General features: G+C 44.4%; 5 protein-coding genes across 6 annotated transcripts; all 5 read left to right on the top strand.

Annotated features, from left to right (window-relative positions):
• The first annotated feature begins 2,453 nt into the window (after positions 1-2,453).
• LOC131878894 (beta-1,3-glucosyltransferase-like) lies at positions 2,454-4,340 on the top strand. The gene has a single exon (XM_059225038.1). The coding sequence runs from the start codon at positions 2,650-2,652 to the stop codon at positions 4,135-4,137; it is 1,488 nt and encodes a 495-aa protein (XP_059081021.1). The 5' UTR covers positions 2,454-2,649; the 3' UTR covers positions 4,138-4,340.
• A 1-nt stretch (position 4,341) lies between these two features.
• On the top strand, positions 4,342-6,022 carry LOC131878893 (general transcription factor IIF subunit 1-like; the record flags this gene model as incomplete). Its single annotated transcript, XM_059225037.1, is given in 2 exon segments — positions 4,342-4,469; positions 4,553-6,022. Coding segments are annotated over 2 exon segments (1,497 nt in total). The 3' UTR covers positions 5,933-6,022.
• Positions 6,023-6,183: 161 nt separating this feature from the next.
• Positions 6,184-9,009, top strand: LOC131878896 (phosphoribosyl pyrophosphate synthase-associated protein 1-like). Of its 2 annotated transcripts, none has more exons than XM_059225040.1 (7): positions 6,184-6,649; positions 6,716-6,835; positions 7,126-7,235; positions 7,679-7,857; positions 8,123-8,239; positions 8,312-8,530; positions 8,590-9,009. In XM_059225040.1, the coding sequence occupies exons 1-7, from the start codon at positions 6,582-6,584 to the stop codon at positions 8,839-8,841; spliced, it is 1,065 nt and encodes a 354-aa protein (XP_059081023.1). In that variant the 5' UTR covers positions 6,184-6,581; the 3' UTR covers positions 8,842-9,009. The 2 variants fall into 2 exon arrangements, with proteins under 2 accessions (XP_059081023.1, XP_059081022.1); XM_059225039.1 differs by lacking the exons at positions 7,126-7,235; positions 7,679-7,857 and adding exons at positions 6,963-7,072; positions 7,448-7,626 and having other exon boundaries at positions 6,197-6,649.
• A 2,303-nt stretch (positions 9,010-11,312) lies between these two features.
• On the top strand, positions 11,313-13,053 carry LOC131879344 (GTPase Era, mitochondrial-like). The gene is made up of 3 exons (XM_059225634.1): positions 11,313-11,798; positions 12,014-12,242; positions 12,317-13,053. The coding sequence occupies exons 1-3, from the start codon at positions 11,388-11,390 to the stop codon at positions 13,051-13,053; spliced, it is 1,377 nt and encodes a 458-aa protein (XP_059081617.1). The 5' UTR covers positions 11,313-11,387.
• Positions 13,054-13,076: 23 nt separating this feature from the next.
• On the top strand, positions 13,077-13,726 carry LOC131879345 (mitochondrial cardiolipin hydrolase-like). Its single transcript, XM_059225635.1, has one exon. It carries the CDS (start codon positions 13,077-13,079, stop codon positions 13,683-13,685), a length of 609 nt encoding a protein of 202 aa, XP_059081618.1. The 3' UTR covers positions 13,686-13,726.
• The last annotated feature ends 219 nt before the right edge of the window (positions 13,727-13,945 follow it).

Genomic DNA, 13,945 nt, shown 5'->3' with positions numbered 1-13,945 from the left:
CTTTTCTTTTAAACATATCTCTTCTTTCTTGGGCTCCTTCATATCATTGTTTAATTTGCCTCCCTCTATTGTTTGTAGGGAATAGTGCATGTCAAGTGAAGGAAATTCAGGGATAAATGTGGTCCTGCACCCTGATTTTGTGCACTTTGGGGGAGGGAGAACTAAGACAAACACACATCAACCAACTTGCACTATCCCCCATTGAATTTTCAATAATTGAGGGATTTTGAGTGAGCCGAGTTACAAAACCCAACAAAATAATGATGTCTATATTGCAACTCTTAGTCATGTCATGGCGTAAAAATATAAAGGAAAGAGGGTGTATAAAAATTATACAGATTATAAAGTGTATAATAAGAAAAATGTCAAAAAGTGTTAAAAACAATAGTTGACTAGAAAGTGATATCACAGTGAATATGACTAGAATTGGTTCAGTGCACAAAAAAAGTGAAGAGGGTGAAAGCAGACAGTATAGACCTAGTTTGGTAAAGGTAAGCAGAGACTCTAAAGAGAGGAAACGACACGGCTTTCCCCTCACGGCTAAGTTAGGCCATTGCGTTGAATCATGACAGTAACTCTAGTATCAATAAAACACTTTTATCCATACTACATAGTACATTAAGGTGTTTTTAATTAAATAATGATCTCCTTGATATACAACTCCATTCATATACAAAAGATCTCTGATTTGATTTTGCAAGTCAGCAGAAGAAATGAAATACCCATGAACATCAAATTAACAATCAAATTGTCTTTCAAATCAGTGAAATATTGCGAAAAAAGGGTTCAAAAACACGCATAGTTAGAAAATCAACAAGAATCATTTTATCAATTGATGAGGAACTTGCACCAAATAAGTATAAAAGAAATGTATGGAATAGTCAATGAAAGTGCATGTGCATAAATGTTAAAATATTAGAATATCTGGAATGGACAATTGATAATGTTATCTTAATTCACACATTTGACAAAATGGTGAAAAATGAATGAGTTATCTTTTTGTAGAGTTTAATTGAATTTCTACTTATTAAGAAGTTTGCATAAAAGGCAGGCATTATTTAAGGGGCACAGCGGAATACCAAAGTACAGTAGACTAGATCTCAATTTAAACTTTGGACCCCAATAAATTGTTTTTCTTGCAAAAGCATCCAAAATACCAAAAAAGTCAAAGAAAACAGGTGCCATATCTCATAAAAGCATCCATATGAGTTTAAGGAACAATATGTAGGTTAAAGCTACAGTGTGTCTACTTTTGGATTGAGGGCCATTCCCAGAGTGAGAACCATAGTTTCATAACAAACGCGTCAAATTACTTTAAATTTGGTCAAGATATTTCTGAAACAATTTTCTACAAATAATATTATTAGCAAAAGGGTATTGGTTCATTGTGTTTAGAGCAAATTCTTCCTTTATCAAGAAAACCTAATTAGCACTTTTCATTTGTTGTACTTTAAGACATGTTTAAAGTCATCTTTAGTATATTGAAATGCCTGATTTTAAGCACATACCATCAATGGCTACAAAAATGATATTAGTCACATATTCTGTTCAATAATTATGCCAATAATTGACATGTTTGGTGTTGATTGGTGAATGCATTGTCAAATTGGCTTAATACCATGAAGCTATTTCCTTAGACAAGCATGTAAGATGGAATAGATGTCAAAATTCAATGCATGCACAGTGCAGTTTGGCTGGGCTGTTTTTACTCCATGAAATAACGTCAGCTATTCATGAAAGCGTTCACTTGACAAGCCCTATAGGTATGCCTTATTTATCTAGTAGCATCTTTCAAGTCAGACTTGGACAAATTTTTCAGCAGCATTCCAGATCAACCCTACATTTAAGGATTAGCTTGGTCTGCGAACTCAAACATGTTGGTAGACCAAATATCATGTAAAGATTGAAAAGTAATGAATAGTTGAAATATGACATTTCATTTTGATAGTACTGGGGATTACATTTCTTGTAGCAGTTAAAAAAGCACGTGGAAAACCAAACCAAAAAAAATATCTTTGGCTTGTTAGGGTTGGCCTCTTAACATTACTTAACAACATAAGTTTTCTAAAAGTTTCTATCAATAACTCATTCAAGAGTTATAGGCCTAGATGTGGTATGGGTTTTATGTACTTGTCCATTTACTTAAATCCTCTTTCTTGAGGTGCGGAGTAATGTCACAGCTGGTAGGAGCGGGCAGCCACGTTGTTACTACATTGGCGACCTAGCTCTGATTCTCCCTCGTTTCATCGATGGGATCTTCTGGCTCAATATACCTTAATTGGATCCATGACCGCCACCCTGATTTTGTACTGGCAAAAGTAAACATCATGAAGTGATATTGGTTCTCAGTGAAAGATCCTGAGCAATTGCCTCGTTCCAAGCAACATATTTTCAGGCAGGATCTGGACGGACTTCGTGTGATTTCCGATCATCGATCGGGATAGAGGTACATTGAATGACCTTTTCTTTCAGATCAGATCTCACATTTCCTACATCCATCATCATCATTATTTCCTTTGGCCTCGTTCGTTTGATCTTCAGCCCTCATCATGGTATCAATCTAGTACATACTTGAAGGGGTGTCAAGTTCGCATTCATAATATCGTCCAAATCATCATCATCATCTTCATCCAAAGCTTTGTTTGCCACATGTGGATGGGGTTCGTCTTTGTGGCCTTAGGGCTCCTCCCTTGGGCGTGCAGTCAGTCCCCCTTGGAGGCTCCGCGGATTTTATTCGTGATCCACTCTCAAGTCGATCCGCAGCATGAGCAATGGGCGCGGGACAGTCGATCACAATTGCTCCAAGATCTCCAGCCCTATGGGCGGGGCCGAGTGCTCCTCACGCACGAGGATCTACCCACCCACGGGGCGTGGACCTATTTCGCCCTCCTGCCCACTTTGGTGATGGATTATGGTCCCCAAATCGATTGGGTGGTTTTCCTGGCCGAGAATACGCGAGTGCAAGTTCCAGCTTTGCTCGAACTTTTGTCTGAACATGACCCACGGCAAGAGGTGTTCTTAGGCCACGCCCTGAAAGATCGACAGCACGTGGTTATTCATCATTATGATCAACCGGATCTGGAGTACCCCCATGCCAGTGCGGGTTTGGCTCTGTCGATGCGATTGGTCCGTAACTTGGCCCTGAATATGGACCGTAGTCAGCGAGACGGCACCAAATTTCCCACCACCTTCTCCATCGATGCCCCGTATGAGTTGGCCAAGTTCATCTATCGACAGGCGGAGTCTTGGGATCAGAATGCCGAACCACCGGAAAGCTTGAAACCCACCCATTCCGGATTGAGACTCATTCACGATGCTCGATTCTGTTTAGATGAAGCTGAGCCTGAGTTATCGTGCGCCACGTTCACGGTTCCTACCGTTTGCCCGGTGGACGAGGAGCGGTTGGGGTCCACTTGGCACCAGACGCTGTTTGCTGTGAAGACATGTGAAAAGTACCACGAAGACCGTTTACCCATCATTCAGTCCACGTGGGCCGAGGCAGCCCTCAATCTGATTCTGGTGTCCGAAAAAGCCGACCCGGACTTTGGCACGATCACTATACCCGGGGCCATGAATACCGAAAAGGGCCATTGTAATAAGACCCTTGCCATCATTGATTATTTCCGCACCCGCGCTGAGAGTGAAGGGTGGCAATGGTTGGTGATCGCGGATGATGACACCATTTTGAGTGTGGACAAAATGATTCGACTCTTGATGTGTTATTCGCCGGATCGCTTGGTGGGCTTAGGTCAGCGTTATGGGTTTCGTATTGCCACTGGGCAACATGGGTATGATTATCCTACTGGTGGATCGGGTATGATTTTGAGTCGAGCCATGGTGAATAAAATGGCAGAACGTCAGAGTCATTGTCGATGCCCTAGTCCGGAGCATCCGGACGATATGCTTTTGGGCGCTTGTTTCACTAATATGGGCGTGTCTATGATCCATGCCCGAGGCTTACATCAAGGCCGTCCCGAAGATTACCATGAGAAAGTCCTTCAGACCGATGATCCCATTTCCTTCCATAAGTTCTGGCAGACTGACCCTGTCAAGACCTACAACCGTTGGTTTGAAGAAGCTGATGCTGTCCTCAAGGATCGCAAATTTAATTTGGTCCATCCACATCAAGACCTTTAACCGGGAGAACTGTTTTTCTTGGATCATTTGGTCTGTTTGCATTCTGTTCGCTTGCCATTTTACCACTCATAGTTTTAAAAATCCACTCGATTGTGATGTTCAAGTGCCATTTCTCAAGTATTGAAAATATATCATTATATTGGTTTTCCCTCACCTGTTAATCAACTACGTGCCTTTAATCTCAAGTGTGATATCGTATTGCAGATCCTTTGAATATGGCGGAACAAGTTCAAGAGTTTAATATTCGCATGCCGACCAAGAACAAAAGGAAGAAATACCAAATCCTCAAATTCAACGCCTCCTTGAAAATCGACCCAGCAAAATGGACTCAGGTAGCGTCAACAAGACTAAGAACACTAAGTAGCTCTTCAGATGTTATTTCAATCATGTCATTGCCTAATTGCCTTAATTGCAGCTGCGAATGGTTCGAGAAAATAACAAGAAAGAATATCGCGGTTTCGGCGAGGAAATGCCCAAGGAAGGGGCAGGCTCAGAATTTGGTCGAGAACAACGAGAAGAGGCCCGTCGTAAGAAGTATGGCATCAACGCCAAGAAGTACAACCCTGACGACCAACCCTGGCTCATGAGAATCGGAAGCAAGAAAGAGGGCAAACAATACAAAGGGTTACGCGAAGGAGGCGTGTCTGAAAACGCGGCTTACTACGTATTTACGCACTCCCAAGATGGCTCTTTCGAAGCTCATCCCGTTCACGAGTGGTACAATTTCACACCCAGAGTCACGTACAAGACGTTGAACGCCGAAGAAGCCGAAGAAAAGTTTGCCGAACGCGGGAAAATTCTCAATCATTTCGCTGTGATGGTCAATCGCAAGCTCCGACCAGGCCAAACCGAGGCCGATGAGGATATCGAGGATGAAGGAGGAAAGAAGGGCAAGAAAGGGGCAGCCGGTAAGAAGGACTTGAAGATTTCCGACATGGACGATTGGGTCGATTCTGATGGGGCTTTGGATTCCGATTCGGAGAAAGAGAAGGAGAAAAGCGACGACGAAGACGGGAACAAAAAGAAAGCCAGGAGCAAGGACTCGAAGAAGAAGAACAAGAAGAAGGAGGAGGCCGACTCTGAAGGCTTCGAAGATAGCGATGATGGGGACGGGGAAGGGCGCGAGGTGGACTACATGTCAGATGAGAGCTCGGCGAGTGAAGAGGAACTCCAAGAGCAAGCCAATACGAAAGGGGTAGACCAAGATGAAGGCTTGTCCAAAATGTTGGATTCGGACGAATCGGACACGGATGACGAGAATAAGGATAAAGACAAAGACAAGGAGGAAAACGAGGACGAAAATGGCGAGAAGCCCAAGAAAAAGAAGAAAAAGAAGGCTGCCAAAGACGGCGACGGTTCCAATGGAGAGGGCGATTCTGATGATGAGAAAACCAAGAAAGGCAAGGGGAGCAAAGGCAACTCGCGTTCCACCACGCCTGCGCCCGATCCCGACAGCAAGGAATCGGAAGGCAAAAACTCTCGAGCCGATAAACGCAAAGCTCTGGTGGACTCAATGCTCGACCCTCGTGGAGACACGTCCAAGAAGTCCCGAATGGACACTTTTGGCTCCTCGCAGAGTTCCTTGGGCAACGTGGATGCGTCCATCGAAGAGGACGTGCGTCGTTATTTGGCTCGCAAACAGATGACCACCACGGAGCTGTTGAAAAAGTTCAAGACCAAAAAGACCGGTCTGTCCAAAGAGGAACTCATGCAGCAACTCGTGGAGGCCCTCCGGAAAATCAACCCGCAAAAGAAGAAGGTCAAAGGTGTCATGTATCTCTTTTTGAAAAGCTAGAATCTTGCATCAGGTCGCTGGCCAACTATTGTTTCATTGCCCCCTCCCCCCCAATTCCCAATAATAAACTTGAGTACGAGTCTGCCACAAGGTTATCAATCATTTCTCGCAACCCGTCCGTGCATTGACCTCTCGCAGGTTTCGTGACATCTTTCAAACACGTTGCCCGAAGGATGTCAGTTCTCTGTTCAGGGCTTTCTCTCCATCCATCCCTGTGAGCTCGGTGAGCGGAAACCCACGAAGTGTTGTTGGAGCGAGTACTCCATAGCCTGAGCCTGGCATGCGTATGCATTGATGGATGTACGTACGTACGATCGTAGCGGGTCAATCCAGCTCCACGAGCATCAGCTTGCCATTGGAGTTCAGGTGGTGGTTGAGGATCTGTCTGTCGTCTTGTCCATCACCAAACAAGTTTCAGTGCCCACTGAGCAAGCTGGCTTGTTCATGATTTGGGGCGCTCATTGATCCTGAGCATCCACCTCGTTGTCAAGCGCATTTGTTTCTGCCTCGATCCTCGATCGTGTTCTTCTTAATCGGGCTGTGGATCAACGAGCCAATACTGTGTCTGTGTTTGTGTCTGGTCGGGTCGAGATCGATTTAACAAAGCCATTGGATCAAGAGGACGCATTCAGCACAATCGGAGGCCATCATGGATCAACGTGGAATGGTGATTCTCTCGGGTAACTCCCATCCCGATTTGGCCAAGGACATTGTCCGGTAAGGATTAAAGTACGAACTGGAACTTGTCATGACTTCATATGTGGATTCATCATATTGCTGTAGACATCTGGATGTGCGTCTGGGTTCCAGTTCGGTCTACCACAAGACCAATCGCGAAACCATGGTCGAGATCCACGAATCCGTGCGTGGCAAGGATGTCTACATCATTCAGACGGGCACCAAGTACGTACATGAGTCTTGAGGCATTTTTCGTGGGCTTTGTCCCATCTTAAAATGGTTATGATGAAGGAGTACCCGCCTAATCTGGCTGACCTTGGCCGTGTTTGCCGTTTGTCTCTTCCTGTTTTAGAGCCGTGAATGACAGTATCATGGAGCTTTTGATCATGTGCTACGCTTGCAAGACCTCTTCGTGCAATAAAGTGATTGGCGTGATCCCCCATATGCCCTACAGTCGACACAGTAAGTCATGGCCAAGTGTGACCTCTGACCTCGTGTCATTTCTGATCTTTTAGAGATGTGAATGACATGATCATGGAAACCTTGATCACCAGCTACGCTTGCAAGACCTCCACGGCTCGTCGAATCATTGGCGTCATCCCCTATCTCCCGTACAGTACCCAATGTAGGCTGTTTCGCAATCTGGCTCCAAATTTTTGAGCCATGGATTTTCATTTTTATTTGCTTGTTCATTTTACCTTGACTTGGTCGACCTCCCCCATTGCCATCCTGTGTCATCATTCCCGCTTTTGCCGTGACGAGTGTTCGAAGGCTGGTTGTAGTTTGACATGTCAGCCTTGATTTGTGCCTTCCTTTGCTTTACACTATTTTTTATAGCCAAGATGAGACGTCGGGGAAACATATCGCTTAAACTGATCGCTAACATGCTCACCAAAGGCGGCTTCGATCACATTATCACGGTTGATCTACATTCCAAGGAAAGTCTGGGATACTTTGATTGCGCCATTGACAATGTGCGAGCCTCACCCTTCCTAATCCAATACATCGTCGAATCGGTAAGTGGTCTTTGGGTCCGAATTCTCATGGGGCGATGTTTCTTTATTATAGGCAAAATGTTTTCGCGCGGTGCGATTACCTGCAAATTATTAGCTAAGATGCTGACACAAGCGGGCATCTCGCATGTCATCACGTTGGATTTGCATCAAAAAGAGATCCAAGGGTTCTTTGATTGTCCCGTGGACAACCTACGGGCATCGCCCTTCTTGGTCCGATATATCCAAGAGAGTGTAAGACGTGTGACGAGTCAACATTTCAAAATTATTGAACGCTTTTTCAGATCTTTAAGATTGATAAGTAAAATGATGCTTCAGATTATCGCTTGTGCAAGTAATATTTTTGTGAAAGCGAACCTTTACTTACTCGAATCTGCTCGCTTCTCCAGGACTGAATGCTTAACCACGGACTTAACCTGAAGTCTGCCCCAACTCTGACATTTTGGAGATTATGGAATGCTTCTCGAGCCGTACGTTCATTCATCTCCTCATCTTCCAGATACCCGATTATCGGAACGCCGTGATTGTAGCTAAAAATCCGTTGGCCGCTCGACGTGCCACATCTTACGCTGAGCGATTGCGGTTAGCTATTGCCGTCATTCATGGAGAAGTCAAGGTGAGTGGCTATGCTATTTTGGCTCAGCTAGATATGGTTTTTTAATTCGGGTTTCGCATTGAATTGGAACAGGATGGCGATGATGAGATCGACGAACTCGATGGGAGAGCCTCTCCACCCCCGGGAATGGCCAATCGAGTCACAACCGTTGGAGCAACCCTGCCCCCGTTGACGGCCAAGGAGAAGCCGCCCATTAATGTAGTGGGTGATGTGGGTGGCAAGATCGCAATCATGGTCGATGACATGATCGACGATGTGCAGGCATTTGTGGATGCCGCTTTTGTGTTAAAGGTAAGGTTGGTACTGTTAATCGCCCCTGTCAAGCATTAATGGTCATGACATGCCTGTAGGAACGTGGTGCTTACAAAATCTATGCACTAGCTACTCATGGCATCCTGTCCAAGGAGGCGCCCAGATTAATTGAAGAGTCGCACATTGACGAAGTGGTGGTCACGAATACCGTCCCTCATGACCTGCAAAAGCTTCAATGTCATAAGATCAAGACAGTGGACATTTCCATTTTGTTGGCTGAGGCCATTCGACGGATCCACAACAAGGAAAGCATGTCTCATCTGTTCCGTCACGTCACGTTGGAGGATTAAACCAAGGAATACAGCCATGTCCCCAAGGATCGATTCGCCCATGCTTGAGGTTGATCCAAGACCTAAAACTCTGGCCTTGTGGAGGGGTGGGGCGTGCGTTTCGTCCTCTCCAACAAATCGGATAAATTTTGAGTGTTTTGAATGAAATACAGAAAATTATTGTGAATGCATGACTAGGTACCTCATTGACTTTATAATTCTCGGAGCCTCAAATCTGTTGTAGGATTATATTTGTTCAAAATATCTGGCTTGCTCTATTACTTTGACAGCCTGGCTTGAGATACATTGGCCAAATTTTTCAGTCCAGTTATATATAGTATAATCCTCTGTTTTATTATTCTATTTCATGAGGTAAGGTGCTAATTTCGAATACGACCGAAGATTTCAGAGACTTTCCCTTTCATTGCAAGTCCACTATCAAGTTGTTCATGTTGCAGCCATTGAAAACAAAATTGCAGCATAGGACATGGAAAGCTTTTAGAAACCTCCCTAGACGACGTTTGAGCGTTGCGTTACCGCCTAATCGGGTAGCTGATTGAGAAGGACGGGAAGGACGAGTTGATTAAGTACCCTCTAAGTAGGTGTGCATTGTATGCATCTCATAAGGCGGTAGGGCATTGCTCGAACGTCTTACGCGAAGTTTTGTAGAACTTACCTCTCCAGGCCTGTCGGCTTCCATGCCTAGGATGACGGCATTGAAAGCATGTCCCGAGCAGCGTTGTCAGGTGACCTTTGGCGAGGCCTAATTTTTGAAAAGTAACTTCCATTGAGATTAATTTCATTGGGGGACCTTCTTTATCCGCGGCAGTTCAAAATAAAATGGAAAAAATAAACATGTTGGCCGTAAAAATGAACTGTGCCCTCCGTCCTAAATTGGGTAACTTAACAACTCAACAAGCACAATTGAGTATGGGTGGGCACCGGGTCACAACTGGACCTCAAGGTGGTTATTTTCAAAGCTCATTGATCACGAGAAAAAATGGTCGCCGTTCATTGATTTGGTATGTCCTTGAACGAATGAAATTGAATGCTTTGTGAATATAAGATTTTTTTATTGACAAATTTGAAAAATCAGCCTAGATAGTTTAACACCAGGGATTATTTGGAAACATTGAAAGAGTTGTATCAATGTTTCAAAAAAACATTCCTGAAATTTGTCCCATATAATAGTCTTAGGATGCTTCATCAGAGTACGAAATAGAGCTTTCAAACTTGTGTAGAGCGTGGATGAACAATTAATGTTTCGTTAATCTTACATTATGGTGAAACAAATATGTATATGATTTCCAGGGCATTAGTAACGAAATTACAGTAATTCGTTTCTTTTCTCGAAAGCGGAACTGTAATTGCATTACATTCTAAAATTGTGTAATTGTAACGACCCAAAATCTATAAGAATTACTCGTTACTCGTTCCTTTTTCAGCTTCCAGCATGGCCTTTAATTTTTCGTTTATCTCGTGACAGCTAAAGAACCTTGAAACCCAACAGATATTGCCATTTTTACTAATTCCATCTAACATATTTTGATCAAAGAAAGTCAGGGTTGAAAATTGTGTTTGCTCTTAACCTCTCCGAATGTGTTATTGGTTTTGAATCTTGTTGCATTTGTTAATTTAGTGTTTACATCTTCTCAATCTAATTCCGTTGGACTCAAGCACGGAAAATGTCTCCTGGGCTTGAATATGATGCTTCAAATTTCCAAAGCCTCCTCACCTCACTTCACTTAAGGGATGGGCTTCTCACAGAGAAGCTTTACCGATTTCACAATGACCAATACTGTTTTCTATCATGAATTTTGCGACATTGTTTCAAACCTACAACAATCATTATCCCATCCAGGGTCCCAATGGTCCCAATCTGGACTCCTCAAAGTATTATGATGCAATACATTTTGAACAATTATGCCAAGATGAAATGCCCAGGCTCATTATTGAAAAAGGTTGATAAGAAATCTTCAAATGTTACGCATTAGGACTGCTTGAGTCAAAAAACTCCATTTCTTTTGAGAAGAATGGTCTGGATGGGGTAAACCATAAAGTATTGCTTATCTAAAATTTTCGTAAAAGTAATTGTAACGAGTAACGCCATTACATTTTTCTTCGAGTAACGGTTGTGTAACGAATTACTATTTTTGACTAATGTAACTGTAACTGTAATTCGTTCCTAGTATTGAGGAACGACTAATACCCTGATGATTTCAGGACCCAATGAGCGATAAGCATGTACATATATGTATTCCACCAACTGTGAGAGAACACGCAAACTCCAAATTTTCACGTTCATCTTCATGTTCATAGATTACTACCTATATTGACGAGAATTAAAACTCCATTATCTCATCCTTGAATATAAAACTGTGCCATTGAGCTGAGAAATTAAAACATTTTTGGCCACTGGCCTCCCACTGGCCACTTTTGATGACCTATTTGGCCTTGAGCGGTGCCGGTGAGCTGGCAGCCCTGCCTGGTCGCAAGTCTGGCTTCTGAAATCAGAAGTACCAAAACAAACTCGATCTCCCGATCACATTGATTGGATTTCAGGTGGGATGAATGCGCTCTCGATTTGGGCACGGATTGGTCGCCCTCATCGCCTTTGGACGAGGCCCAGCTCAGGGCTAGCCCCTCAACGCCACTTGAGTTTCCAGACGTGTCGATGCCGCCGCAAGAAAACGCCCTTTATTGAGTCGGCCGAGGCTCAAATCTTCCGGCAGATTGTGCCGGATGTAATCCACTTGAACCCCGCCTCTCATGCCCGGGCCCTGACGGATAAACCCGCCTATCCTACTCGGCCTGGCTTTCGGCCCCAATCGTTGGAGGTGTCCGTTTTGGGTGTACCCAACGCCGGCAAGAGCACGTTGGTCAACACCTTGGTGGGCGTAACGGCTTGTCCACATTCTTCCAAAGTTCACACCACCCGTCAAAACTCGGACATTATCTACACGCAAGACGAGACTCAGGTATTACAAATCGCAATACATGAAATTGGCCGTGTTCCCCGCCCTTGGCACTTGTAGAATGATCAACAACATAAAAAGATTTAACATATAAAAATGGCCGTGGTTGATGTTATCATGGGCCTTCGTTTTTGGGGAGCAAAACAACCCAGTCTAGCAGACGTTCGGCCCCATTCGCCATTTCATTAGATTATTGCACTCGTTTCAATGCTCGTTAGATTATATTTCGGGATACGCCAGGTGTGGTCAGACTCAAAGATGCGGCCAAATTTCATTTGGAAAACACTCTGGTGAATGATCCTGAACAAGGCTGCTCGGAGGCCGATGTCATCGTGGTGGTTCAGGACGTGTCGAATCGGTATGTCCGCGAAGCCCTTGACAAGCGCATTTTGCGATTGCTCTGCCTATTCCATCACATCCCATCGGTGCTTGTCCTGAACAAAATTGGTGAGGATGTCAATCGAAAGTGGCCAGGTTTCGGGACTTTGCTCATTTGTACTTACTCTCTTTCATGCCATTAGATACGATTCCCAAGAGTCGTCGGGTTTATGACCTCATTCGCAAATTGACTTGCAATCGGCTTAGGAATCAAGTCACATCTACCCGAATCTTACCTCAACCGGACCCTCGATCCGTAGAATCCTACTTGAAATCAAAGGAAAAGGCCAAGCCCGTGGAAAAGAAAGTTCGGAATGAGGACTTTCTGGCCACTTTACAAGCCACTGAAATTTTGACTGAGACCAAGGTAGCTGAATTGACCGAGGGGGTCGTGGGTTGGCCCAATTTTACTGAAGTGTTCACGATATCAGCCCTATCAGGTGAGGGCATTTCGCCGCTGAGAGATTTTTTACTCCACTCTGCACGTGATCGTGAGTGGCGTTTCTCGGACAAACTCGTGACCCGAGACAATCCCAAGGACATTGTGATCCGGACCTTGAAGGCCAAACTGTTGGATGTCCTACCGGAAGAGATCCCCTATGCTCTTCAACCGGAAATCGAATTTTGGAATTGTGACGAGGGAACACTCAAAGTGGGGATCTTGATCAAATCGAAAGTGGAGCGATACGTGGGTGTCCTTCTCAGTAACGGAGGAGATTATATCAAAACCTTTGCCAAATTAGCCGAGCAAGACCTTCAGAACTTTTTCCAAACCGAAGTCTTTGTGAGTGTGAATGTGAAATTGACGGGAAAAAGGACTGATAAAGTGAAAAGGCGAACTGTGCGCCACGCCCCCGCCCCTTTCGATGTGTTAGTTTAAGGGTCCAAGAACACTTATCAAAGATGACTTGGTGGCGATATTTAGTGGCTAGCATGGCTGGCAGTGCTCTAACCATGGTTTTAATCAAATTGAACCGAACATTGGCTCCTCGTCCGAACACTATCATCCAAAACTACCCATCCGAAGCGATCTTCTTCCCCGGCCCTCACCTGGGATCCGTGCCCATTTCGGATGAACAAACTCGAGATGTCAATGACTTAAGTGAATCGCTCCAACGACTTGTCAGACACGTGAATTCGGCTCGTCAATCCCTAGATCTCTGCCTATTCCTGCTTACCAGTCGCCCTTTGGCCGATGCTGTTTTGAATCGTCTGAGTCGGGGCGTGCGGGTGCGGCTTTTGATCGACGACTCATCGGTGGACGTGTCCGGCAGTCAAGTGAGTCGTTTCCGACGGGAAGGAGCCTTTGTGCGATCCAAGGCCAGTGCTTATTTGATGCACCATAAGTTTTGCTTGGTGGATGATCGGAAGCTATTGAACGGCTCGCTGAATTGGACCATGCAAGGCTTGATGGGCAACAAAGAGAACGTGATGATGACGGTGGAGCCCACATTGGTCCAAGCCTTCAGACAAGAGTTTGAGCGACTCTGGACGGAGATGGAATCATCTTAAAGTTCAGCATCGAGAAAATGAATAAAGAATTCAAAAGTCAAGTGTCTTTTACTTCTGCGTTCCCCACCAATAGTATTCTCGGCAGGAGCCAGTTATCTTATTTTTGATTAGGTTATTTTCCATCAATTCGTTGGAGGCGCTAGTTTTTAAGATTGTAGCCAATTGTAATAAGACGTAGGCATAGATTATCAGGTTCACTAATATCGTGTTAGATTTGCTTAGAGGAAAAAGGAGCATCGTCTTCTCATTGGTGGAGTCTC

Source organism: Tigriopus californicus, chromosome 4 (assembly GCF_007210705.1).
Source record: "Tigriopus californicus strain San Diego chromosome 4, Tcal_SD_v2.1, whole genome shotgun sequence".
NCBI lineage: Eukaryota > Metazoa > Arthropoda > Copepoda > Harpacticoida > Harpacticidae > Tigriopus > Tigriopus californicus.
Note: the sequence above shows the minus strand (reverse complement) of the source record. Positions and strands in the feature narration are given on the sequence as shown.